Source organism: Mobula hypostoma, chromosome 5 (genome assembly GCF_963921235.1).
Source record: "Mobula hypostoma chromosome 5, sMobHyp1.1, whole genome shotgun sequence".
Lineage (NCBI taxonomy): Eukaryota > Metazoa > Chordata > Chondrichthyes > Myliobatiformes > Myliobatidae > Mobula > Mobula hypostoma.
The window spans coordinates 71,930,496-71,958,086 of NC_086101.1; the positions used below are offsets into that span (position 1 = coordinate 71,930,496).

The 27,591-nt window shown below is 42.9% G+C and overlaps 1 protein-coding gene across 1 annotated transcript in view; it reads right to left on the reverse strand.

Annotated features, from left to right (window-relative positions):
• Positions 1-4,520: 4,520 nt before the first annotated feature.
• LOC134347317 (cilium assembly protein DZIP1-like) overlaps positions 4,521-27,591 on the reverse strand; it is a 150,973-nt gene continuing 127,902 nt past the window's right edge. Inside the window, exons 11-15 of the mRNA XM_063049710.1 lie at positions 16,978-17,135; positions 8,573-8,678; positions 8,160-8,301; positions 6,850-6,959; positions 4,521-4,638 (exon numbers count right to left, since the gene is read on the reverse strand). Coding sequence (XP_062905780.1) covers positions 4,521-4,638; positions 6,850-6,959; positions 8,160-8,301; positions 8,573-8,678; positions 16,978-17,135 — 634 coding nt within the window. The remainder of the gene's footprint in view (positions 4,639-6,849; positions 6,960-8,159; positions 8,302-8,572; positions 8,679-16,977; positions 17,136-27,591) is intronic.

Consider the following 27,591-nt stretch of genomic DNA (forward strand, 5'->3'; position numbering starts at 1 on the left):
TTTCAAAAGGCTTTTGACAAGGTCCCACACAGGAGATTAGTGTGCAAACTTAAAGCACACGGTATTGGGGGTAAGGTATTGGTGTGGGTGGAGAATTGGTTAGCAGACAGGAAGCAAAGAGTGGGAATAAACGGGACCTTTTCAGAATGGCAGGCGGTGACTAGTGGGGTACCGCAAGGCTCCGTGCTGGGACCCCAGTTGTTTACAATATATATTAATGACTTGGATGAGGGAATTAAATGCAGCATCTCCAAGTTTGCGGATGACACGAAGCTGGGCGGCAGTGTTAGCAGTGAGGAGGATGCTAAGAGGATGCAGGGTGACTTGGATAGGTTGGGTGAGTGGGCAAACTCATGGCAGATGCAATTTAATGTGGATAAATGTGAAGTTATCCACTTTGGTGGCAAAAATAGGAAAACAGATTATTATCTGAATGGTGGCCGATTAGGAAAAGGGGAGGTGCAACGAGACCTGGGTGTCATTATACACCAGTCATTGAAAGTGGGCATGCAGGTACAGCAGGCGGTGAAAAAGGCGAATGGTATGCTGGCATTTATAGCGAGAGGATTCGAGTACAGGAGCAGGGAGGTACTACTGCAGTTGTACAAGGCCTTGGTGAGACCACACCTGGAGTATTGTGTGCAGTTTTGGTCCCCTAATCTGAGGAAAGACATCTTTGCCATAGAGGGAGTACAAAGAAGGTTCACCAGATTGATTTCTGGGATGGCAGGACTTTCATATGAAGAAAGACTGGATGAACTGGGCTTGTACTCATTGGAATTTAGAAGATTGAGGGGGGATCTGATTGAAACGTATAAGATCCTAAAGGGATTGGACAGGCTAGATGCAGGAAGATTGTTCCCGATGTTGGGGAAGTCCAGAACGAGGGGTCACAGTTTGAGGATAGAGGGGAAGCCTTTTAGGACCGAGATTAGGAAAAACTTCTTCACACAGAGAGTGGTGAATCTGTGGAATTCTCTGCCACAGCAAACTGTTGAGGCCAGTTCATTGGCTATGTTTAAGAGGGAGTTAGATATGGCCCTTGTGGCTACAGGGGTCAGGGGGTATGGAGGGAAGGCTGGGGCGGGGTTCTGAGTTGGAGGATCAGCCATGATCATAATAAATGGCGGTGCAGGCTCCAAGGGCCGAATGGCCTACTCCTGCACCTATTTTCTATGTTTCTATGTTTCTTTTAAGGAAAATGATAAAATTATTTTTAAAAATTATATTCCATAAATACATAGCATTTATTTATAGCAGTGAGACAAAGAAGTGGGATTTATTGATGCTTTCACTGACTCCCACCATGTGTGTAAATGATTATAATATCCACAACTGCATTTGTACGCTGATGTGACTTCATCGGTAATCTTCTCACCACACAGATGACACTGACCTCGTTGCCAAGTCCGCAACCTATGAAGAAATGCACCAAAAAGATTGGGTGCTTTCTTACTTAGTTTTTCAATCATGGATTTGTTAATATTTTTAAAGTGTGGAAGATAATGAATATTTACAAGAACATAAAAATGTAAGGAATAGAATTTGGAATAAGTCATTTGCCTCCTTATGTAAATTGAGCTCTAAACAGCGACCAATCTGGACATCAGAAGTTCGAGAGGAGGGAATTTCAATCAGGTCCACTGACCGAGTAGAAAAAGGCAGCATCGGATCACAGCAGCAAGAATGGAGCTCTGACCAGAAACCAACCAGTGTTTGGGTTCATTAGCAAGAGAAAATTAAAGGAAGGCAGGGGCAAGCACAGTGGCCATTGTCAGAGTAGGCAGAGTTAGAATGGAGTTTTTAAGGCTTTAGCTCTTCGAGGCTTCAGCGAAGGGAGGATTTAGTTCAGAGTACCCCAATAGCCATTCCCCTCAACTACAGATATATCACTCTGGATACTGTCGGGGGGGATGAAATAACAGAGGAAAGTCACAGCAGTTGGATCTCTGGCACTGTTTCTGCCTCTTTGACTCAGAAGGGAAGGGGGGGAAGAAGAGGGATGCTGTGGTGATAGGGGATTCGTTAGGGGAATGGGCAGGAGGTTCTGTGGGCGAGAATGAAATTTCCAGATGGTACATTGTCTCCCAGGTGCCAGGATTAAGGGCATCTCGGACAAGTCCTCAGCATTCTTAAGTGGGAGGGTGAGCAGCCAGCTGTCATGGTCCATGTAGGTCCAATTCAACACATGGATGAACGACACAGGCTGCCACTGTCTACATCCCTTCCTTGCCCTGCACCTACCATCCACACCCCCACATACCAACTGCTATCGTCCCAATCTTCATCGCCTCTAGCCCCCACCTTCCATCAACTCCCCAGTCAGTCATCATGGACTCACTTTCACCACTGAGCAGACAAGAAGTTCTCTGGGGAAACTCAGACATGGCAAAGCACTGGGCTGGGATAATGTGAACCCCAAAGTCCTGAAGCAGTGTGTTGAGCAGTTGTGTGGAGTTCTCCAGTGCATTTTCAATCTGAGTCTCAGCCTGGAAAACATCTTGTGTGGTTCCAGTACCCAAGAAGGGCCAAATGAAAGTTTGGAATAACTACTGTCCAGTGGCCCTGACCTCACACCATGAAGACCCTAGAGAAGCTGGTCCTGGCTCACCTCCGACCCCTGGTCAGATCAGCCTTCAGTCCCCTGCAGTTTGCCTACCAGACGCACGTTGGAGTTGACGATGCTGTCATCTACTTGCTGAACAGAGCCTATTCCCATTTGGATAAGCAGGTAGCACTGCGAGGATCATGTTTTTTGATTTCTCAAGTGCCTTCAATACCATACAGCCCTCATTGCTGAGGGAAAAGCTCTGTTCAATGCAGGATAGCACTTCCATTATACCCTGGATAATGGACCACATTACGTGTGGCTTCAGAACTGTGAGTCAGACATGGCTATAAGCAGTACTGGGGACCCACAGGAACTGAATACAGGGCCCCGGTGGAGGACTTTGTCAAATGGTGCAAGCTGAATCATCTGCAGCTCAACATTAGTAAGACAAAGGAGATGGTGATGGACTTCAGTAAGACTAAGCCTGCAATGCTCCCTGTTACTATTAATGGTGAGGACCTACGGGTGCACCTCGATGACAGACTTGAGTGGAGCACCAGCACAGAGGCTGTGTACAAGAAAGGTCAGAGTTGCCTCTACTCCTGAGGAGACTGAGGTCCTTCGGAGTATGCAGGCCTCTTTTTTTACATGTTCAACCAGTCTGTATTCACTAGTACAATCTTCTATGTGGTGGTGTGCTGGGGCAATGTTATCAACACAGGTGATGCCTACAGGCTCAATAAACTGATTAGAAAGACTGGCTCAGCTATAGGAGTCAAACTGGACACACTGGAGGCTGTGGTAGAACAAAAGACCCGATGGAATATCCTGGCAATTCTGGACAATATTTCTCACTCTCTGCATGCCACCTTGGTTGAACAGAAGAGCACGTTTAGTAATATACTAAGACACTGTGCTGCTCTAAAGAGCACTATATGAGGTCATTCTTACCCTCAGGCATTAGGCTCTATAATAAGTCAACCTATAGCTAGGGAAGTGATGACCCCCCTTGTTAGGCTGTTTGTGGTAATTTGTTTTTTTTATTATTTCTACTTCTCTTCAAAGGATTCACAATTGGAGGCCATAATATAAATAACCAGATATATTGATGACATCGTACTAATAGCTGACTCAGAAACAAAACTTCAAGAACTACTCACTTTAGTGGCAGCAGAAAGTAATCTCAGAGGCCTCTCAATCAACACCAAGGAGACAGAAAGCATGGTCATCTCCAGAAAGACAAACATCCCACATTGTGTGATCAAGATCAGAAATACAAACATCAAACAAGTCAGCAAATTCAAATATCTTGGCAACCTAATAACAAGGAATGGCAGGTGCAACACAGATATCAAATACAGAATAGCAATGGCAAAAGAAGCTTTCCAAAAAATGAAGACCATATTAACAGACAGAAAGATGAGCACGTACACTAAAAACAGAATACTGCAGTGCTACATTTATTCTATCCTGACTTATGGAAGTGAATGCTGGACCATTTCTCCAGCAATGGAAAAGAGACTAGAAGTGGCTGAATTATAGTTCTACAGGAGAATGTTAAAAATATCATGGACCACACACACATCAAATGAAGAAGTTCTCAGAAGAGCCCAAGCAGTTCTATCATTCATACCAACAATAAGAGAAAGACAACTCAGATTCCTAGGACACATTATGTGAAAAGATGAACTAGAGAAACTCATACTCTCTGGAAAGATTGAGGGGAGTAAACCCAGAGGAAGACCTCGGCTTATGTACATCAAAAGCCTAGCCAGGTGGCTACACATCGAGGAAATGGAAGTCAGCAAAAAAACGAAGGATAGATCTATATGGAAAACCATGGTCACCAAAGTCCGCATTGGATATGGTACCTAGACAGACAGACAGACTTCTCTTCTAATATTTACATCTGTGCATCTAGAGGCCTGTGACTGGTGGTGTGCCAAAAAGATCATTGCTGGGTCTTTTGTTATTTGTCATCTATATCAATGATCTGAATGATAACGTGGTCAACGGGATCAGCAGTTTTCTGGATGACACCAACAATGGGGGTGTAGTGGACAGCGAGGAAAGTTATCAGGCTTGATCTGCATCAGCTGGAAAAATAAGCTGAAAAATGGCAGATGAAATTTAATGCAGAAAAATGCTAGGTGTTGCACTTCCATAGGACCAACTAGAGTAGATCTTACACAGTGAACGGTAGGGCACTGAGGAGTGTGGTTGAACAAGAGGGATCTGGGACTATAGGTCCATGATTCATTGAAAGTGGCGTCACCCGTAGATAAGGTCATAAAGAAAGCTTTTGGCACAATAGCCTTCATAAATCAATGTACTGAGTATAGAAGATGGAACGTTATGTTGAAGTTGTATAAGACGTTGGTAAGGCCTAATTTGGAGTATTGTGTGCAGTTTTGGTCACCTACCTACAGGAAAGATATAAACAAGTTTGACAGAGTCCAGAGAAAATTTGCAAGGATGTTGCCGGGTCTGGAAGACCTGAGTTATAAAGAAAGATTGAATAGGTTAGAACTGTATCTTTTAAAGTGTAGAAGATTGAGAGAGATTGTCAGAGGCATACAAAATTATGAATGGCATAGATAGGGTAAATGCAAGCAGGCTTTTCTACTGAGGTGGGTGGGACTACAACCAGAGGTCATAGGTTAAGGGTGAAAGGTGAGATGTTTAAAGGGAACATGAGCAGGAACTTCTTCACTCAGAGGGTGGCGAAAATGTAAAATGAGCTGCCAGCAGAAGTGGTGCATACAAGCTTGATTTCAACATTTAACGGAAGTTTGGATAGGTACATGGATAGCAGGGGTATGGAGGGCTGTGGACCCAGTGGAGGTCAATAGGAGTAGGCAGTTTAAATGGTTTCACTGTGGACTAGATGAGCTGGAGGGCCTGTTTCTGTGCTGTACTTCACTATGACCCTATGTCTACCCTATCAATAGGATCATGCTTAATCTGTGTTATTTCTACATTAATCAAAAATCTATCTAGCTCTTTCTTGAATATACTTAGTGAGGGAACCACCACGGCCCTCTTGGTTAAAGAATTCCAAAAATGTACTGCCCGCTGGGTGAAGGAATTTCTGCTCAACTCAGTCTCTTGTAGTGGAGGGAAGGGAAGATGGCGGCGCGACGCAGCTCGCAGCGGCCGTTCCGGTGCTGATGTCTGTTATTTGTCAAGTAGGGTGCCATGCACAATCCTGATTTGATGGAGACGGACGTGAGAGCACGGAGGAACATCTGGTGAAACTTCCGAAATGCCAGCTTCGCTGCTGCTGCTACTGTGTGGTCCAGAATCTCCGGAGGAGAAGGCCCCGAATCCTCGGCTTTGCTTGTTGCTCAGCGGCCGGGGTGGAGTCGAAGTACTCGGCAGAGGATGGTGCTTGGAGAGGCTGTGTTGGAGGGGCTGGTCAGAGGCTCAAAGTTTTTGGACAGACTCAGAGTCCGCTGCGGTCGGGTGCTTCCAATGGTGCTGCATCGGCAAGTTGGCAGCACTTGGAGGTTCATGGCAGGGAGAGTTTCTCCCTTCTGCCGCCTGCGTGAGATGATGAGTCTATCGGGACTTTGAGACTTTTTTTTACCATGCCCATGGTCTGCCCTTTATCAAATTATGGTATTGCTTTGCACTGTTGTAACTATATGTTATAATTATGTGGTTTTGTCAGTTTTAGTCTTGGTATTGTCCTGTATTTTCTTGTGATATCATTCTGGAGCAACTTCGTATCATTTTTAATGCATGCATTTCTAAATGACAATAAATGAGGACTGAGTGTCCTCATAATCTAATCTAATCTAAATCTTTCTGTCTGTGTTCTGGGTTTTAAGTACCCTATTCACGTACAAGAGAAAATCTGCAGATGCTGAAAATCCGAAGAACACACACAATGCTGGAGGAACTCAACATATACATTTCTTGCATCTACCCTGTTAAGCCCCATAAGGATTTTGTACATGTATTTCAATGAAACCATCTCCCCTTTTAAATTCATCGGTATAAGAAATCTGTTTAATCATTCCTCATTGGTCAACCTATCCCATCCCATGAATCTACCTATTGAAACTTTACTGCCTTCCCTGTAACACTATTCTAGTTGAGGGAAAACAGATCTGTACACAATATATTAAATGCAGTTGGGTTGCTTGATCTGTGCACCAGAAGTTTTATCTGCTGCACCATTTTGCAACTCAAAAAAGTCTGTAAGCTGTATGTGTGCAATACTAACTAAATATGCCTTTGTTAGTGTCATACTAACCTTACTTTGCAGATTCCTTGTGACAATATGTGCTGACCTTGGAACACCAGTTTTAGCAACGGCAGAACTCCTTTTCCCCTTTTCAGTCTTCCCAAATGGACACTTTTCATCTTCTACAGAATCATCATCTTTACCATATGGTATGCCCTATAAACAGTTATCAATCCAACACTAAAAGCAGTTGAAAGATCCCATCAATCACTCCTACATACTAAGGAATGGAAGTTAAATGTGGTCTAAGTACTGTCTGGACAACTGCTCCCATCTTGGTAAGCCTTATTAATATGGATGCAGAAGTTGCTGATGCCAAACCATTTAAAACTCTTCATGATTACAGTTTTACAGCCATTTTGATAAAATGGTTACTATAAAATGATTCACATACCATGATTTATGTCACACCACTGCAATGTAATTTTCTGTAACAAAAAGTACTCTATTCATTTCTATGAAGTTAGCAATAAAGGTGCAGCCATTTTACGAATTGCTTACTTACTTCATAGCAAATAAATTGCAGTAAGTACATTATGGGATAGTCTGACATCAAGGTTTGAAATCTCGTATCCACAATGATCGACGTATGATAGTTGGATTCCAACACAATCAAAATACATTTAGGTATCAATAATATCCTCACATACGTATAGTTTCAGTGATTTTCTTGTGATTACATATGGACAATGATAGGTTGTTACCTAGCAAAGAAACATGCAATTCTCTTTACAAGACAGCCTTGCAGGATGACCTCCTGTAGTGAGCGGCAAAGGACGAGTGCTGGTACAGGACTTGGTGATTAGTATATGAACCAAGTGGGAGACTGCAGCAGGAACCACAGTCAGCAGCAGCAGTGAGGATGGAGGTCCTATTTATGAGAATGCTGGAGCAGTGACCAGTGCATAAACTGAGCAGGGGTCTAGACTGAGGCCAACAGTCAGCAGTGGCAGCAAGAGGACACAAACCTACGAGACCAAAGGAGGCTGCAATCAGCTGCAGAGTCAGGGGAGATGTCAAGCTTCAGAAAGTTGCTTTTAACAGGCAGTAGCTAACTGGCAAGTAGAACAGCTGAGTATACATAGCGAATCGTTTTTCAGAACAAATAAGTATTTCTAACCTTCTTTATTAATTTTATTCATTAAAGTAAAAGCAAAAGTAAAGATTGCATATTGTGTTAAGCAGTGCTTGTAGTGGAATGAATCCCCTAAAGCAGTAGTTCTCAACCTGGAGTCCACAGAACCCTTGCTTAATGGCATTGGTCCATGGCATAAAAAAGGTTGGGAACCCCTTTCCTAGAGTAGTTAAAATGTTTTTGTCCAATAATGTCATGGTAATGAAGCACAGTCTCCTAACATGCTCCTCCTGCAGTATGCTGGAAATCAGGGGCCTCTCTGGTGTTCCTGCTGATCCTCCATGCAGGACTTGTGAACAGCTAAAGCTGTTTCTGACCACAGACAGAGCTGCAGATGGATTCGCTATGTATTCACTAGGCTTCGTTCGGGACGATATGCTAGAGCAGTGAAATTTAATCTAGGTAACTGCAAGATGATGTACATCGGGAAGTTTGATCACATGGGATCCAGAATGAGCCAGCCAATTGGATACAAATTTGACTTATCAAGTACATTTATTATCAAATAATGGATACTGTGAAAGCACTACACAAAAGCACCAACAAACTGGCTAATTCAGAATTACGTATATAGACACAAGGCATGGCTCTAATATATAAATTATAATTGTTATCTTCTTATAGATTTCAAAATAATACCTTCTGTTCTCCAGCTACATTCTTCTTATGGAGACTTTGAAGCTTAGCAGCTCTGGCCTTCACACGCTGACTGAGTTCCTTTTCCACGGTTTCAGACAAGCCTATAATGTGATTAAAAAGCAGAAAGTGTAAGGAGAGGGGGGAGAGATAGAAAGAGAACCCAGGGGGCAACTTTTCCAGCTCAGAGTGTGGTCAGTATATGGAATAAGCAGAACTGCTTACACCACACCCTGTACCAGACAGGCCATACTTTAAAGTTGGAGTGGATTGTTTGATTGTAATGGGAAGTCACATTGTTATAACAGACTGCTTTTCCAATGACCCAGAGGTTGCAACACTACAATCAACAACTAGCAAAGCAGTCTTCAGCTTCTTGAAAACTATGTTTCCGAGGCATAGAGTTCCATGTGAAGTAGAATCAGACAATGGTGCACGATTTTCAAGCTGTCAAGTTGAGTTCTTTGCCAATGTTTGGGGGTTTTGACATATTACTTCAAGACCACATCACCTAAAATCTAATGGCCAACCAGAGAGTTCAGTCAACATAGCGAAGGGCCTCATGAAGAAAGTGCAAGATGGACGAGAGGACTTCCACAAAAGTCTGATGACTTACAGAAGTGCGTCACCACAGAATGGCTTTTCCCTATCCCAAATGCTGATGGGTTGGCACATATGCACTAACCTTCCAGTGCATGAAACCTGTTGATACCAAAATGAGCACACATGGTTAAATTGGCTAAAGTGGAAGGGAAAGGAAAACAGAAACAGTATCAGGACAAGACTGCAAAAAGCCCACCAATCCTGAAGCCTGGAGATCAAGTGCAAATTCGAGATCACAATCCTGGCACATGGTCCATGCAAGGATATGTGCAAGAGGAAGTAGCTCCACATTCCTACCAGATCCATTTGGAGCGAGGGACACCTCTGAGTTGGAACCATGTGGATCTGTGTCCACAAGCTCCAACCCTGAGCTGTGACATGTCACCTGTCAGTACACCAGAGGGACCAGCAGCTGTAAAAAAATGAACATGTTGATCAGAGATCTCAGAAACACACAAATATTAATGCAGCAAATGCAAGTAATACACCTGTAGAAACAAACAGCTGACCAACAAGTACAATTCCGAGCAAGCTTGGAGCCAACAAAGGACGCACGTAAAGTCTGGCAGGGTTTGTAGGCCATTACTTATTGCAAAGTAAAACCCAACATCTTGAATGGCAGTGATGCTTCACTCCTGGATGAGCTCAATGCCTTTTATACTTGCTTTGAGAGGGAGAATAAAACTACAGCTATTAGGATCACTAATTACGGCATCCAGAAAGCAACATACCATCTGGGAATCACATTCTCACTCACAGAACCTCCTGTCCGTTTTCCTAACTAACAAATCCCCTACCACCATACTGTGCCTCTTCTCTCCCCCTCCCTTCTGAGTCACAGAGGCAGACTCAGTGGCAGAGACCCGACCACTGTGACTTTCCTCTGTTTGGTCATTTCTCCGACAGCATCCAAAGTGATACACCTGATATTGAAAGGGATGGCCACAGGGGTACTCTGCACTGGCTCCTTAACCCCTTTCCCCTTCCTGTCACCAAGTTTCCTTTGTCCTGAACCTTGGGTGTAACAACCTCTCTATTTGTCCTATCTATCACCCCGTCAGCCTCCCGAATGATCCGCAGTTCATCCAGTTCCAGCTCCAACTCCTTAATGGGGTTTGCTAGCAGTTGCAACTGGATGCTCTTCTTGCAGTTGTAGTTGTCAGGGACACTGGAGGTCTCCCTGCCTTCCCACATCCCACAAGAGGAGCATTTCGCTATCCCGCCTGTCATCCCTACTGTCCTAGCTGAGCAGATATAAAGAAGAGAAGAAAAAAACTTGAGCTTTCCTTTCCTGTGCTTTCACCAAGTGTAGCCTCAAAGAGCTAAAGCCTTAAGATTACCACTCTATGTCCACTCCACCAATGGCCACTACACTTGCCCTGCCTTCTTTTAACTTGCTCTTACTAATCAACCCCAGACCTGGTTGGTTGCTGGTCAGAGCTCTATTACACTGCCAGGACCCGCTCCTTCCTTTTATCCTTGGGCAGTGGACCTGATTGAAATCCCCTCTTTTCCAAACTTCTGATATCTGGATTGGCCGCTGGTCAAAGCTTTATTGTTTTGTGTGTGTCATATGTTTTCTGGGTGTACCATGGTCTGGAGAACATAGTTTTCGTTTGGTTGTATATATGTACAGTTGTATATATGAAGACTAAAAAAAACTGGGGGGGTGGGGCAGAGAAGCTGAACTATGAAGGTAAGCTAGACAATAATATCAAAATGATGACAAGAGTTTTTTTTTCAGCTATATAAAGAGTGAAAGAGAGGTGACAGTAGATATTGGACCACTGGAAAATGAACCTGGACAGGTAGTAACGGGGTACAAGGAAATGCTGAAGAACTGAATAAGTATTTTGCATCAGTCTTCACTAGAGATATGCTGAAAGATCAAGAGTCTCAGGGAGCAGAAGTGAGTGCAAATGCTATTACTAGGGAGATAGTGCTTGGGAAACAAAGATCTGAAGAGAGCTAAATTCATCTGGACCTGGACTACACCCCAGCATTCTAAAAGAGGTAGCTGAGGAGATTATGAAGGCATCAATAGATTCAGGAGGACTAGAAAATTGCATATGTCACTCCTCTCTTCAAGAAAGGTGGGAGACAGAAGAAAGGAATTTATAGGCCAGTTAGCCTGACCTCAATGGTAGGAAGATGTTGGAGTCGATCGTTAAGGATGTGGTTTTGGGGTACTTGAAGGGATATGCTCCTTCAATAGGCCAAAGTCAACAGTGGTTTCCTTGTCTGACTGATCTGTTGGAATTTTTTGAAGAAATAACAAGCAGGGGAGAATCAATGGATATTGTGTAGTTGCATTTTCAGAAGGCCTTTGACAATGTGCTGCACATGAGGCTGCTAAACAAGTTAAGAGCCCAAGGTATTACAGTAAAGATCCCAGCATGGACAGAGCATTCTCTGACTGGCAGGAGGCAAAGGGTGGGAATAAACCAATACTTTTCTGGTTGGCTGCTAGTGACTATTGATGTTCTACAGGCATCTGTGTTGGGACCACTTCTTGTTACGTTGTATGTCAATAGTTTGGATCATGAAATTGTTAGCTTTGTGGCCAAGTTTTCAGACGATAGGAAGACAGGTGTAGGGGCAGGTAGTGCTGAGAAAGCAGAGTTTGTAGAAAGACTCAGATAGATTAGGAGAATGGCCAAAAAGGTGGCAGATGGAATAGTGTTGGGAAGAGTATGGTCAAGCACTTTGGTAAAAGGAATAAAAGAGTATTTACTATAAGGGGAGAAAATTCAAAAATCCGGGGTACAAAGGGATTTGGGCAGAATTCCCTAAAGATTATTTTGCTGGTTGAATCAGTGATCAGGAAGGTGAATGCAATGTTTGCATATATTTTAAGAGGACTAGAAAAGAAAAGCAAGGATGTAATGCTGAGAGGCCTCACTTGGAGTATTGTGAGCAGTTTTGGGCCCCTTAGTTAAGAACAGATGTGCTGACATTGGAGAGATTTCAGAGGAGGTTCACAAGGATGATTCCAGGAATGAAAAATATGAGCAGCGATTGAGTCCTCTAGGCCTGAACTCAGTGGAATTTAGAAGAATAAAGGGGGATCTTATTGAAACCTATTGATTGTTGAAATGCTTAGATAGAGTGGATGTGAAGAAGATGTTTTCTTTGGTGGGGGAGTCTATAGCACTAGAGTGTACAGCCTCAAAATAGAGGAATGTCTATTTAGAACAGAGATTAGGAGGAATTTCTCGAGCCAGAGGGTGGAGAATCTGTGGAATTCATTGCCACAGGAGGCTGTGGAGGCTAGATCACTGGGTACATTTAAGGCAGAGATTTATAGGTTCTTGATTAGTCAGGACATGAAAGGTTATGGGGAGAATGGGGTTGACAAGGAAATGGATCAGCCATGATGAAATGGCAGAGCAGACTTGTTGGGTTGAATGGGCTAATTCTGCTCCCGTATCTGATGGTCTTATGGTCAGATGACAATAAACTTGAATTTGGTGAATTAAATTATCCATGCTGATTGAGAAGCCTGATGGTTGTAAGGCAATAACTGTTCCTGAACCTGGTGATGTGGTACCTAAGGCTTCTGTCCCTCTTTCCCAATACTAGTAGTGAGACAAGGGCATGGACTGATGATGGAGCCTACTTTGGGGGGGGTCTTTGATGATGAATGGATGCTAATCCAAGCAGCATCCTGGTAAATCTCTTCTGGATCCTCTCCAAAGCCTCTACATTCTCTCTGTAATGGGGGTCTAGAACTGAATGCAATACTACAGTTGAACCAGAGTTTTATAAAGCTGCAACAGAACTTCTCAACTCTTCAGCTCTGTACCTCAACTAAAAAAGGCAAGCATGCTATATGTCTTCATTGAACAATGCAGCCATTTTCAGGGATGCTTGGGCTTGGTCCTCAAAGTCATTCTATACATCAACACTGTTGAGGGTTCTGACATTAACATACTGTCCCTTTACATTTGATCTCCCAAGATGCAAAAGCTTAGACTGCGCGGGATTAACACACAAAACATGCTGGAGGAACTTTGCATGTCAGCCAGAATTAATGGAGTGGAATAAACAGTCAACATTTTGGGCCAACACCCTTCATCAGGACTGGAAAGGAAGCGAGAATTTTTTAAAAAAGGTGGAGGGAGAGCAGAACAAGCCAGCAGGTGAAAGGTGAGGTTGAAGACAGGTGGGTGGAGTATGAAATGAGAAACTGGGAGGAAATTGTTGGATAGGTGGAAGACCGAGGAAGAAGGAATTTGATAAGAGAGAACAGTAGAGTAATTGGAAGGAAGTAAAGAACCAGAGGGAGGTGATAAGCTGGTCATGAATGCATGGAAAGGAAGTGAAGGAATGAGGGGGCCTCCAGAACTGAGGGAGGGGGATTGATCTTTTAAAAATAAAATGCCATCTCTCAGCCTATACCTACAACATATCCCACTGTATCTTTTGCCAAATTTTCACACCATTCTTGACTCCACCAATCTGCAAGCTTACTAACCCACCCACCAATGTTTTTATCCAAGACATTTATATACTTCGTAGTAGCAGGCATCCCAGTATAGGTCCCTGCAGAACACCACAAGTCACGGACCTCCAGCCAGAATAACTCCCAATGGCTGCTACCCTCTGTCTTCAATGGGTGAGGCAATTATGAGTACAGCCATGTCAGCATGGATCCCAAGTGTCTTAATCTTCTAAATAAGCCTACCATGATGGACTTTGTCAAATGCTGTACTAAAATTCACATAGACAGCTCTATTGATCACATTTGTCATCTCCTTGAATTAATAATTAATTAATAAACCAAGCTAGTAAGACATGATTTGCCTTGCACAAAGCCATGTTGACTGTCACTAATTAGGCATGTTTTTCCAAATGTTCATAAATTCTATCTCTAAGAATCCTCTCCAATAGATTCCCTCCATGAGATTTACCAGCCTATAATTTCTAGGATTATTCCTATTTCCCTTCTTGAAGAAAGAAACAACATAAATTATTCACCAGTCCTCTGGCACCTCACCTGTGGTGAGAGAGGACCCAAATATCTCAATCAAGGCCCCAGCGTTCTTAAAATAAGGTATATGTAAGAGTTAGGAAGCTAAAATCAAATAGAGCTGTTAAGGATTATAAAGAAGCTAGAAAAGGTTCAAGAAAAGAATGAGAAGAACAAGGAGGGGACATGAGAAATCTTTGGCAAGTAGATTAAGGAGAATCATAAGGGATTCTGTAATTCATCAAGAACAAGACAACTGGGGAGATGGTAGGACCACTCAAGGATAAAGGAGGGATTATCTACTTGGAGGCAAAGAGTATAGCGAGGCCCTAAATGAGTACTCTGCATTGGTATTTACCAAGGCGAAAGAAGTGGAGCACAGTGAAATTAGTGTGCAGTGTGATAATATGCTAGGGCATTTTGAAACAAAGAGAGAATTGATGTTTGGTCATTTGAAGAGCCTTAAGGTGGAAGTGTCCAGGGCCTGATATGATATACCTCAGGTTATTGAGAAAGGCGAGTAAAAGAGGAGTAAGAGGGGTTGGGGGTGTGGTTCAGGAGCAGTGAAGCAGTTAGACTATTCTATTAGAGAATATCACAGCAACACTCAAAGGGTACATGGGGGAGGGCTCATCCATTGATTCTATATGGATAGCACTCAAAGGTACGAAAGGTCCATAACTCTGATGGGACTATCGTACAGATACTACCATAGGTGTAACCACATCACTAAAACTCTTATCTATGTTTCTCACAGCATCTCAGACAATCCTAAATATGTCCAACTCCAGCTCCATTTCCTTAATGAGGTCAGTCAGGAGCTGCAGCAGGGCACACGGCCTACAGGTGAAGTCAACAGGAACTTCCTCACATTCTGCGGGAATCTTTTAGAAACCTACCAACTCCCATGGCTACTTTCATCATACCTCTTCCCATCCTGTCTCCTGCAATAATGCCATTTCCTTTTCTCAGTTCCTTCACATCCACTGCATTTGATCCCAGGGTGAGGCTTTCCTTTCCAAGATTTTAGAGATGACCTCTTGCTTCAAAGAACGAGGTTTCCATTCCTCCACCACTGATATTGCCCTTACCCACATCTCCTTCATTTCCCAAACATCTTCCTGTCATCCTAACAGGGATAGAGTTCATCTTGTCCTCACCTACCACTGTATGAGCTTCAGCATTCAGAACACCATTCTCTGCAACTTCTGCATTCCCCCCTCCCCAAACTCTGCAGGGATCATTCCCTTTGTAATTCCCTTGCCCATTCGACCTTCCTGACTAATCTCCTTCCTGCTGGTACTTACCCCTGCAACCAGAAGTGCCCATTCACCTCCTCCCTCACCTGCATTCAGGGTCCAAAGTCCTTCCAAGTGAGGTGATAGATCACCTGCAAATCTGTGGGAATCATCTTGCATATACGATTCTCCTGATGTAGGCTTCACTACATGGTGAGACCACACATGGATTCAGGGACTAATTTGTCGGGCACCTTCCCTCCATCCATTAAAATCAGGATTTCCCAATGGCCAACCATTTTAATTCCAATACCTATTCCCATTCTGACCTGTTGGTCCATGGCTTTCTCTACGGCCATGATGAGGCTATTCACAGGTTACAGGAGCAACACCTCATATTCCATCTGGCTAGCTTCCAACCTTATAGCATGACCATCAACTTCTCCTACTTCCGGTAATTTTCACATTCTCCCATCCTTTTTCTCCATTTCCCCACTCTGCCTGTGCCCTCCCCCTTTTTACCTCTTCTCTTCTCCTCACCTGTCTACACCTCCCCTTGGTGTTCCCTAGCCTTCCCTGTCTTCCACGGCTCATTCTCCTCTTCCATCAGGTTTTTTACTTCTCCAGCCCTTTACCTTGTCCACCCGTCACCTCCCAGCTTCTTACTTCATCCGCACCCCTCCCCCACCCACCTGGGATCACCTATCACCTTCTAGCTTATACTCCTTCCTCACCTTCTTATTCTGGCTTCTACTTCCTTTCTTTCCAGCCCTGATGAAGAATCTGAGCTTGAAATATTGATTGTTTATTCATTTCTGTAGATGCTGCCTGACCTGCTGAGTTCCTGCAGCATTTTGTATCGTGAGCTGTATGGCTTGCCGTTGAAGGTTGGTCTTCTAGGTTTCTCAAGCACCTGTATTTAATCTTTCGCTTCTGTTTAACCTTGTCAAGTTAACTGTGACTGGCATGGTTTTCCCGCATTCTATGATTATTTAAAGGGAACTCTTGTTTAGTGCTGGTGCGGAGTCTTTGTGGAGAATGATTAGTTTTCGGGTGTTGCTTGGTCATACCTCTGATGCTCTGTTGGTATTCCTACATGTAACCTCTTGTTTCCATCACTTCAAAGGGAGCCTGCTGTTCCTTCACTCCTGGGTTGAGTCGTTGCCACCATTTACTGTGACAGAGTGTGCTGTTCCTCCACACCTGGGTCAAGTCCTGCTCGTGACCACCATCACATTTTGTGTGTGTTGCTTTGGATATCCTGCATCTGCAGAATCTATTGTGTTTACCACTGACATAGCTGCCATCCCAGCTACTTTACAATAAAAGGTATAATTCTGAGGAAATTGTTACCTGCTCCTACCTCTGCTCTGTCTCCTCTCCCTGATGTCACACTAGTCAAAGCCTCAGCACTTATACAGAAACACACAAATTCCAAAAATGGCCACTCCAAAAATCAGATTTCCACCTTCTGCAGTATGATAAGAATTTCTTGAGGATAAGATTTCCTGCAAAAACCTGTCTATGCAAAAAAATACTTTAAGATTAAAACTAAATTACAAATTTTATTTGTTATAGTTAATGGCATACCCTCAGTAAACTTCGGTCCAGTGGCAGGGATTTCTGATGGTTTCTCTTCGCTAAGGGTACAGACTTCTTCCAATTCACAGGTTTCAGATAACTCATTTTCACTGCTTTCAGTTGACGAACTTAAGCTGCCTACAAGTTCACTGCTGATGGATGAGGTGCTATAGTGAAAAGAAGGTAAATTTTTTGTGTTTATATAGCTTCCGCACACGCAAGCCTCCTTAAATAATACACATTTCCTTAGAAAATGGACCAAGTTTTGCTGTTTTTAAGCACTTAATAATGCAAAAATTATTGTATGGAGCAAATTGGCAAATTGTGTTAGCAAATTTCTATTTGAAGTCTGCCAGTTGCAAAATTAGACTGGGCATGACAATCATGATTCACATTATAGCGTGCCTGACATTCTCCTAGAATTAGTGTGCCACTAATGTCAATCATCATGCTTTCATACAATGCTTTCAATAACTACATCCTCCAAATATTCATTTTCATTATAACATTCAAGGTGATTGTCAATAACTTCAAATTCTTTGTAGTTCCCAAATTGATGAAATAGTGAAATGATCACATTTTCACTCCCAGCCCTTTCTGGCATCTCAAAGCCTGAATGACCACAAAACCTTAAGATATAGGAACAGTATTAGGCCATTTGGCCCATCAAGTCTGCTCCATCATTTCTTCGTGGCTGATCCATTTTCTCTCTCAGCCCCAATCTCGCTTCGTCTTCGCATATCCCCTCATGCCCTGACTAATCAAAAATGCATCAACCACTATACTCAGTAACTTGGCCTGCACAGCCACCTGTGGCAACGAATTCCACAGATTCGCCACTCTCTAGCTAAAGGAATTCCTCATCATCTCCATTCTAAATGGACATTCCTGTACTCTGAGGCTGTGACCTCTGGTCTTAGCTGCCTTCCTAACAACATCCACCTTATCTGGACCTTTCAATATTTGATAGGTTTCAAAGAGATCCCTTAAATTCAACTAAGGAGAGGAAAAGTCCATTCAAGAATAAAGGAGGGAATTTGTGCTTGGACTCAGAGCAAGTACCCAAAGAACTAAATGAGTACTTGGTGTCAGTATTTAATGAGAAGGAGGATTTGGAAGACAGTGAAAGCAAAGTGGGGCATACTATTGTGTTCGGACAGTTTGAGATTAAAGAAGAGGTAGTGCTGGATCATCTAAAAACATTAAGTCCTCAGGTGGCATATATCCCATAATATTGAAAGAAGCAAGTGAGGAGATTGCAGGGACTTTGACAAAGACCTTTGTGGCCTCACTGGCAGCAGGTTAGGTGCCAAAGGACTGGAACATACAAATGTGCCTTTGTTTAGGAAAGTAAATAAACATAATCCATGTAATTACAGGCCAGTGAGTCTCACGTCAGTGGAAGGGAAGTTAATGGGAAAGCAACTTAAGGATAGGGTTTATGTGCATTTGAAATGGCATGACCTGCTTAGGGACAGTCAGCAAAGCTTTCTACCTTACAAACTTGATATAGTTTATTGAGGTGATAAAGAAATTTAATGCTGGTAAAGCAGTAGACATTAGCTACATGGACTTTAGTAGGGTATTTGAGCAGATCCCTCACGGTAAGTTGATTCAGAAGATAAAGATACCTGGTATCTAATTGCAAGTTTGGATTCAGAACTGGCTTGCTCATAGAAGAGTGTAGAGGACGTTGGATGTCCATGAACAGTAATGCTCCACAAGGATCAGTGCAGAGGCATCTGTGGTTTGTGATTATATATCAATGATCTAGACAAAATATACTGTGGATGGTTGGATTAGCAATTTTGCAAATAACATCAAGATTGGTCGCATTGTGGACAATATAAAGAACTACGTCAAAGAATACAGTAGGAATATATCATTTACAGATGTGGGGAGGGAAATGGCAGATGGAGATTAATGTTTTGCACTTGAGGAGGTGAAGTGAAAGGAGAAAGTATACAGTTAAAAGGGATCTTGAGATCCAAGTCCATGGTCCACTGAAAGTGGCTATGAAAGGGGAATAAAGTGGTAAAGAATGCATATAGCATGTTTGTCTTTATTGGCAGGCATGTTAAGTGTAAGAGTAAGAAAGTCATGCTGCTGTGAAACAAAATTTTAGTCAGCGAGCACCTTGAGTATTGCGTGCAGTTCTGGTCACCACGTTATACAAAGGATGTGGAATCTTTGGCGAGGGTGCATTTGGAAATGTCATTTAGGGTGAGAGGGAGGAAGTTTTTTTTATGCAGAGAGTGGTAGGTATCTGGATATGGTTACCAGGGGTTTTAATGGAAGCAGGAAATCTGGTGGAGTTTACGTTTAAGATAGAATACGAAGGGAATGGAGGGATATAGATGATACACATTTAGTATAAATTGGTAAGTTGAAAGGAAATGTGCGAGGCAGATATTTTACACAGGGAGTGGCGGGTGCCTGAAATGCACTACCTAGTGCGGTGATAGGGGCAAACACAATAGAGGCATTCAAGAGGCTCTCAGATAGGCACGCGAGTTTGAGCATGAAATGGAAGGATGTCGCCATTGTGTTGGCAGTAAGGATTGGTTTAGTTAGTTTACATATCTCAGCAGAAATTTACTTCATACTCTTCCATTGTAAATGAATCTAACAAATAACAAATCTGCCTAATCTGTTAGGGACATGCAGGTCGGTGATATAAACTGCCAAATAGGCTCCTGCCTTCACAGATACCCAATATCATCAAGCTCCATACAAAACAGTGTTATATTTGACAGACAAATACACAAAATGATAAATTATCTTTGTGCCTCAACTTAACATTTCAACTTACCCCTTCACTCCTATGACAGCTCTCTGCCAGTTCTTACACTCAGTGGCCACTTTATTAGATACACCTCTATACCTACTCGTTAATGCAAATATCTAATCAGCCAACCATGTGGCAGCAGCTCAATGCATAAAAGCATGCAGACGTGGTCAAGAGGGTGATTTGCCATTCAAACCAAATATCAGAATGAGGAAGAAATATGATCCAAGTGACTTTGACTGTGGAATAGTTGTTGGTGCCAGATGGGGTGGTTTAAATATCTCAGAAAATGCTGATGTTCACACTCAACAGTCTCTAGCGTTTACAGAGTATGGTGCAGGAAACAAAAAACATCCAGTGAGCAGCAGTTCTGTGCTCTTGTTAAAACTTTTTGTTAATGAGAGAGGTTAGATGGCCAGACTGGTTCAAGCACTGAACTCTGTGTCTCAGAAGTGAAAGGGGGAAGAAGAGATCAGCTGTGGTGATAGGGGATTCATTAGTTAGGAAAACAGAAGGAAGGTTCTGTGGACGAGAATGAGATTCCCAGATGGTATATTACCTCCCAGGTGCCAAGGTCCGGGACATCTCGGATCAAGTCCTCAGCATTCTTAAGTGGGAGTGTGAACAGCCAAGAGGTTGTGGTGAGTAGTAGTTAGACTGATGGGGTTCTGCAAAGTGAGTTCAGGGAATTAGATGCTAAGTTAAAAGGCACGACATCCAGGGTTGTGATGTCAGGATTGCTAATCATGCCAGGTGCTAGTGAGGCCAGAAACAGGAAGATTATACAGTTTAACATGTAGCTAAGGAGTTAGTTTAGGAGGAATGGTATCAGATTTTTGGATCACTGGACTCTTTTCCAGGGAAAGTGGGACCTTTACAAAAGTGGCGGTTTGCATCTGAACTGGAAGTGCTGCACAGGGGGTTTAAACTAGAGTTGCAGGGGGATGGGAACCAGAGTTCCAGTGGAGTGATTGCAAAGACAGACATTGTTAAGACCTGGGATAAAGTCAGGAATCAAAAAGTTGAGAGTGGTGCAACAAATGTGCTGACCTGTGTACATCTCAATGCAAAAAGTAGCACAGGAAAGGCAGATGAGCTCAGGGCATGAATCAACACCTGGAATTATGATATTGTGGCCATTAGTGAGACTTGGTTAGGAGGGGCAGGACCGGCAGCTCAATATTCTGGAGTTCATTGTTTTAAACATAAGACCATAAGACAAAGGAGCAGAAGTCTGCCATTCGGCCCATCGAGTCTGCTCTGCCAGTTTATCATGAACGGATCCATTCTCCCATTTAGTCCCACTCCCCCGCCTTCTCACCATAACCTTTGATGCCCTGGCTACTCAGATACCTATCAATCTTTGCCTTAAATACACCCAATGACTTGGCCTCCACTGCCGCCCGTGGCAACAAATTCCATAGATTCACCACCCTCTGACTAAAAAAATTTCTTTGCAACTCTGTTCTGAACGGGTGCCCTTCAATCCTTAAGTCCTTAACATGACAGAGCAGGAGGGATTAAAGGAAGAGTGGTGGCATTACTAGTCAGAGAAAATGTCACAGCAGTGCTCAGTCAGGAGAGACTGGAGTACTTGACTAGTAAGGAGTTATGGGTGGAACAAAATAATGTGAAAAGTATGACCATGTTAATGGGACTATATTACAAACCACCCAACAGTCTGAGAGGTTTAGAGGAACACGTGTAGAGGGATGGCTTTGCGGCCGAGTTTGTGGACAATAAGAAGATAGGTTGAGGGGCAGGTAGTTTTGAAGAAGCGGAGAGGCTACAGAAGAACTTGGACAGATTAGGAGAATGGCCAATGAAGTGGCGACTGGAATACAGTGTTGGGAAGTGTACAGTCATGCACTTGGGTAGAAGAATTAAAAGCATAGACTATTTTATAAATGGAGGGAAAATTCAAAAATCTGAGGTGCAAAGGGACTTGCAGTCCTTGTGCAGCATTCGCGAAAAGTTAATTTGCAGGTTGAGTCAGTGGTGAGGAAGGCAGCTGTGATCGTAGCATTTATTTCGAGAGGAACTGAATATAAAAGCAAGAATACAATGGTGAGACTTTATAAGGCACTGGCAAGGCCTCACTTGGAGTATTGTGTGCAGTTTTGGCCCCTTATCTAAGAAAGGATGTGCTGACATTGGAAAGGGTTCAAAGAAGGTTCACATAAATGATTCTGGGATCGAAAGGCTTGTCATATGAAGAACATTTGATGGCTCAGTGCCTGTACTCACTGGAGCTCAGAAGAATAAAGAGGGACCTCACTGAAACCTATTGATGTAGAAAGGCCTCGATAGGGTAGATGCGGAGAGAATGTTTCCTGTGGTGGGGGAGTCTTAGACCAGAGGGCACAGCCTCAGAGAACAAGAACAAAGATAAAGAAGAATTTCTTAAGCCAGAGGGTGGTGAATCTGTAAAATTAATTGCTACAGACAGCTGTGTAGACCAAGTCATTGAGTATATTTAAAGCAGAGGGTGACAGATTCTTGATTGGTAAGGATATCAGAGGTTAAGAAATGAAGGTAGGAGAATGGGGTTGAGAGGGATAATAAATCAGCCCTAATGGAGGAGAATGGACAAAGAAGTAGTCAATGGAATACAGTGGAGCAGACTTAAGTGCCAAATGGGCTAATTTTGCTCCTTCTGTATGTCTTACAGTTATCCAGATTTTGTTAATATAAAATGCCTTGAGATTCTCTTTGACCCTGCTTGCTAAGAGCATTCCATGCCTTCCTAATCACCTGCTAGAGTATTTTCCTGCTCTCTCTATATTCTGTAAGGGCCCAGTGTGATTTTGGGATCCTATCTTCCTTCTACTTTGTAACAAAATTTAGGACCTCTCAGATCCCTTTCTTTACCATCCTCATCATTACTCCTCACTGGAACATGCTGTTCATGAACTGTGGTCAGCTGGTCTTTAAACAAATCCCACGTGTCATATATGGACTTGCCTCTCAGCAACTGCTCCCAATCAACACCCTTTTGCTTCTGCCTTACCGTCGTAATTTTCCTTCTCACAATTTAGTTCCTTCCCACAAGAACCAATTTTATCATTATTCATAACGATCTTAGAATACTATGAGTTGTGAGTTATTATTCCCAAAATATTCACTATCAGGTCCATTGCCCAAAATTATGCCCAGTATGTTTCACCCTCTAGTTAGAAACACATACTATTCCAAGAACTTCCCCTCCCCTGATGGACTCACAAAATCCCAACCAATTTGAGCCACATGTATTGTGGAAGTTCAGAATAGACTTCACCTTAGATTCAACTAATTCCATTGCTACTCAATGAAAAGTGTCTTCAACACAGATGACAAACAGCAGTCATCAGTGGAATTAATTCATCTGGTCATCTATGACTAGTGGTGCTTTGCAGAGATCCACACAGGAATCTTTACTGTTTACAATATATATAAAATTAGTGTAGTGGTTAGCATAAAGCTTTACAGCACCAGTGACTCAGGTTTAATCCCACTGCTATCTGCAAGAATTTTGTACTTTCTCCCCATTCCTGCATGGTTTTTTTCCACGTTCTCCAGTTTCCACATGGAGGGTGTGGTAGTGTAGTAGTTAACATAATGCTATTACAGCACCATGAATGGATGGGTTAGTAAATCTGCACACAATACAAAGATTAGTGGTACTGTGGATAGTGTAGAAGATTGCCAAAGGATACAGTGGGATATAGATCAGTTGCAGATACGGGTGAAGAAATGGAAGATGAAGTGTAATCCACCGAAGTGTGGGGTATTCTTTTTTAGAAGATCTAATGTACACAGGTAATGGCAGAATCCCTCCAAAAGGACCACCACCATGCCATGGTTTGGAAGCTTGCATGCCTCACTGACCCAAAGAGCTATGTTGACTGGAGTCAGGGCATTATGCTTTGGCTCTTGGTAGGGTCACCCATACCAAACAGGTCAAAGGGTAGTGGACAGACTAAGAGTAGTCCACAGGTCCTACAGGTTCGGGGTTTCAGCTCAGGGCTAACAACCCTGAATGGTAAAACAAAATTGTTACAGAAACAGCAATGAAGGATCCTTCTATGTCTGAGTGTGGCGGTATTCCTCAGTCTCCACCTGGGACTTGTATGACTAACAGTAGTGAAAACCAAGAGGAATCTACGGACATGAAGAAGGAAGCCCTGAACACCACAAGAGATGGAGGACCCTCACTGCTGCCCTCACCTATGGGTAGAGAGAACACAAAACAGAGAGCTGAGAAACAGGATAGGTATGGCCACTTTAGTGGGATTGTATTACAGACCACCCAATAGTCAAAGAGAATTGGAAGTGCAAATCTGCAGAGAGATAGCAGGCAACTGCAGGAAACATAAAGTTGTGGTGGTAGGGGATTTTAATTTTCCATATATTGATTGGGTCTCCCATACTGTTAGGGGTCTAGATGGTTTAGAGTTTGTAAAATGTGTTCAGGAAAGTTTTCTAAATCAATATATAAAGGGACCAACTAGAGGGGATGCAATATTGGATCTCCTGTTAGGAAACGAGTTAGGACAAGTGACAGAAGTCTGTGTAGGGGAGCACTTTGGTTCCAGTGATCATAACACCATTAGTTTCAACTTGATCATGGACAAGGATAGATCTGGTCCTAGGGTTGAGGTTCTTAACTGGAAGAAGACCAAATTTGAAGAAATGAGAAAGGATCTAAAAAGCGTGGATTGGGACAGGTTGTTCTCTGGCATGGATGTGATCGGTAGGTGGGAAGCCTTCAAAGCAGAAATTTTGAGAGTGCAGAATTTGTATGTTCCTGTCAGGATTAAAGGCAAGGTGAATAGGAATAAGGAACCTTGGTTCTCAAGGGATATTGCGACTCTGATAAAGAAGTTGTATGACGTGTATAGGAAGCAGGGAGTAAATAAGGTGCTTGAGGAGTATAAGAAGTGCAAGAAAATACTTAAGAAAGAAATCAGGAGGGCTAAAAGAAGACATGAGGTTGCCTTGGCAGAAAAAGTGAAGGATAATCCAAAGAGCTTTTACAGGTATATTAAGAGCAAAAGGATTGTAAGGGATAAAATTGGTCCTCTTGAAGATCAGAGTGGTCGGCTATGTGCGGAACCAAAGGAAATGGGGGAGATCTTAAATAGGTTTTTTGCGTCTGTGTTTACTAAGGAAACTGGCATGAAGTCTACGGAATTAAGGGAAACAAGTAGTGAGATCATGGAAACTGTACAGATCGAAAAGGAGGAGGTCCTTGCTGTCTTGAGGAAAATTAAAGTGGATAAATCCCTGGGACCTGACAGGGTGTTCCCTCGGACCTTGAAGGAGACTAGTGTTGAAATTGCAGGGGCCCTGGCTGAAATATTTAAAATATCGCTGTCTACAGGTGAGGTGCCGGAGGATTGGAGAGTGGCTCATGTTGTTCCGTTGTTTAAAAAAGGATCGAAGAGTAATCCGGGAAATTATAGGCCAGTAAGTTTAACGTCAGTAGTAGGTAAGTTATTGGAGGGAGTACTAAGAGACAGAATCTACAAGCATTTGGATAGACTGGGACTTATTAGGGAGAGTCAACACGGCTTTGTGCGTGGTAGGTCATGTTTGACCAATCTATTGGAGTTTTTCGAGGAGGTTACCAGGAAAGTGGATGAAGGGAAGGCAGTGGATATTGTCTACATGGACTTCAGTAAGGCCTTTGACAAGGTCCCGCATGGGAGGTTAGTTAGGAAAATTCAGTCGCTAGGTATACATGGAGAGGTGGTAAATTGGATTAGACATTGGCTCGATGGAAGAAGCCAGAGAGTGGTGGTAGAGAATTGCTTCTCTGAGTGGAGGCCTGTGACTAGTGGTGTGCCACAGGGATCAGTGCTGGGTCCATTGTTATTTGTCATCTATATCAATGATCTGGATGATAATGTGGTAAATTGGATCAGCAAGTTTGCTGATGATACAAAGATTGGAGGTGTAGTAGACAGTGAGGAAGGTTTTCAGAGCCTGCAGAGGGACTTGGACCAGCTGGAAAAATGGGCTAAAAAATGGCAGATGGAGTTTAATACAGACAAGTGTGAGGTATTGCATGTTGGAAGGACAAACCAACGTAGAACATACAGGATTAATGGTAAGGCACTGAGGAGTGCAGTGGAACAGAGGGATCTGGGAATACAGATACAAAATTCCCTAAAAGTGGCGTCACAGGTAGATAGGGTCGTAAAGAGAGCTTTTGGTACATTGGCCTTTATTAATCAAAGTATTGAGTATAAGAGCTGGAATGTTATGATGAGGTTGTATAAGGCATTGGTGAGGCCGAATCTGGAGTATTGTGTCCAGTTTTGGTCACCAAATTACAGGAAGGATATAAATAAGGTTGAAAGAGTGCAGAGAAGGTTTACAAGGATGTTGCCGGGACTTGAGAAACTCAGTTACAGAGAAAGGTTGAATAGGTTGGGACTTCATTCCCTGGAGCATAGAAGAATGAGGGGAGATTTGATAGAGGTATATAAAATTATGATGGGTATAGATAGAGTGAATGCAAGCAGGCTTTTTCCACTGAGGCAAGGGGAGAAAAAACCAGAGGACATGGGTTTAGGGTGAGGGGGGGAAAGTTTAAAGGGAACATTAGCGGGGGCTTCTTCACACAGAGAGTGGTGGGAGTATGGAATGAGCTGCCAGACGAGGTGGTAAATGCGTGTTCTTTTTTAACATTTAAGAATAAATTGGACAGATACATGGATGGGAGGTGTATGGAAGGATATGGTTCGTGTGCAGGTCAGTGGGACTAGGCAGAAAATGGTTTGGCACATCCAAGAAGGGCCAAAAGGCCTGTTTCTGTGCTGTAGTTTCTATGGTTTCAATGGAAAATACTGGTCAAGGCCCCAACAATCTCACCCCTTGCCTTCTTCAATAATCTGTGGTAAGTCCCATCAGGCTCTGGGGACTTGTCCACTTAATACTTATAAGCAGACCCAACACCTCATCCCCCTTGACATCTAAATGCCCTAATGTATTTATACACAAAGTACTGCTTTCCTGGATCTCTGTGTCCTTTTCCTTGGTAAATACTGAAACAAAATACTCATTAAGTACCTCACTCAGATTCCCCACATCCAAACAACTGTTCCCCCTTTATCCTTGAGTGGTCCCACCCTCTCCCTAGTTATCCTCTTGTTCTTGATGTATGTATAGAATTCCTTGGGATTCACCTTACTCCTACTTGCCAAGGACTTTTCATGGCCCCTCCTGGCTTTTCTAATTCCCTTCTAGTTCTTTTCTGGTTTTTTATACTCCTCATGCGCTCAGTTTGATCCTAACTTCTGAAGTTTTACATAGTTTTCCTTTTTATTCTTGACTAAATTCATCACCTCTCTGGACATCCAAGCATCTCTTACCTTTCCACTCCTGTCCTTCCTTCTAGCAGGAACATATCTACATCAATGATTTGGAGAAGGTGGTGCAGGGCATGTTTAGTAAGTTTGCAAATGACTCTAAAACAATATATTGTAAACAGTGAAGATGCTTATCAAACATTACAAGGGGTCTTGATCAGCTAAGTAATTGGCCAAGAAATTGCAAATGAAGTTTCCTTTGGATAAAGCCAAATACGGGTATGACTTTCACAGTGAATGGCAGGGTCTTGGGGAAGCGTTGTAGAACAGTGAGACCTGGAGCACAAGGACATGTTTTACTGAAGGTAGAGTGCCAGGTTCACAGTGTGGTGAAGAAGGCTTTCGGTATACAGGCCTCATAAGTCAGGGAATTGAGTATAAAGGTTGGGCAGTTGTGCAACATGGAGGCTGCCAAGGCTGCATTTGGAGTATTGCATTCATTTCTGGTCACCCTTCTATAGGAAAGATATTATTAAACTA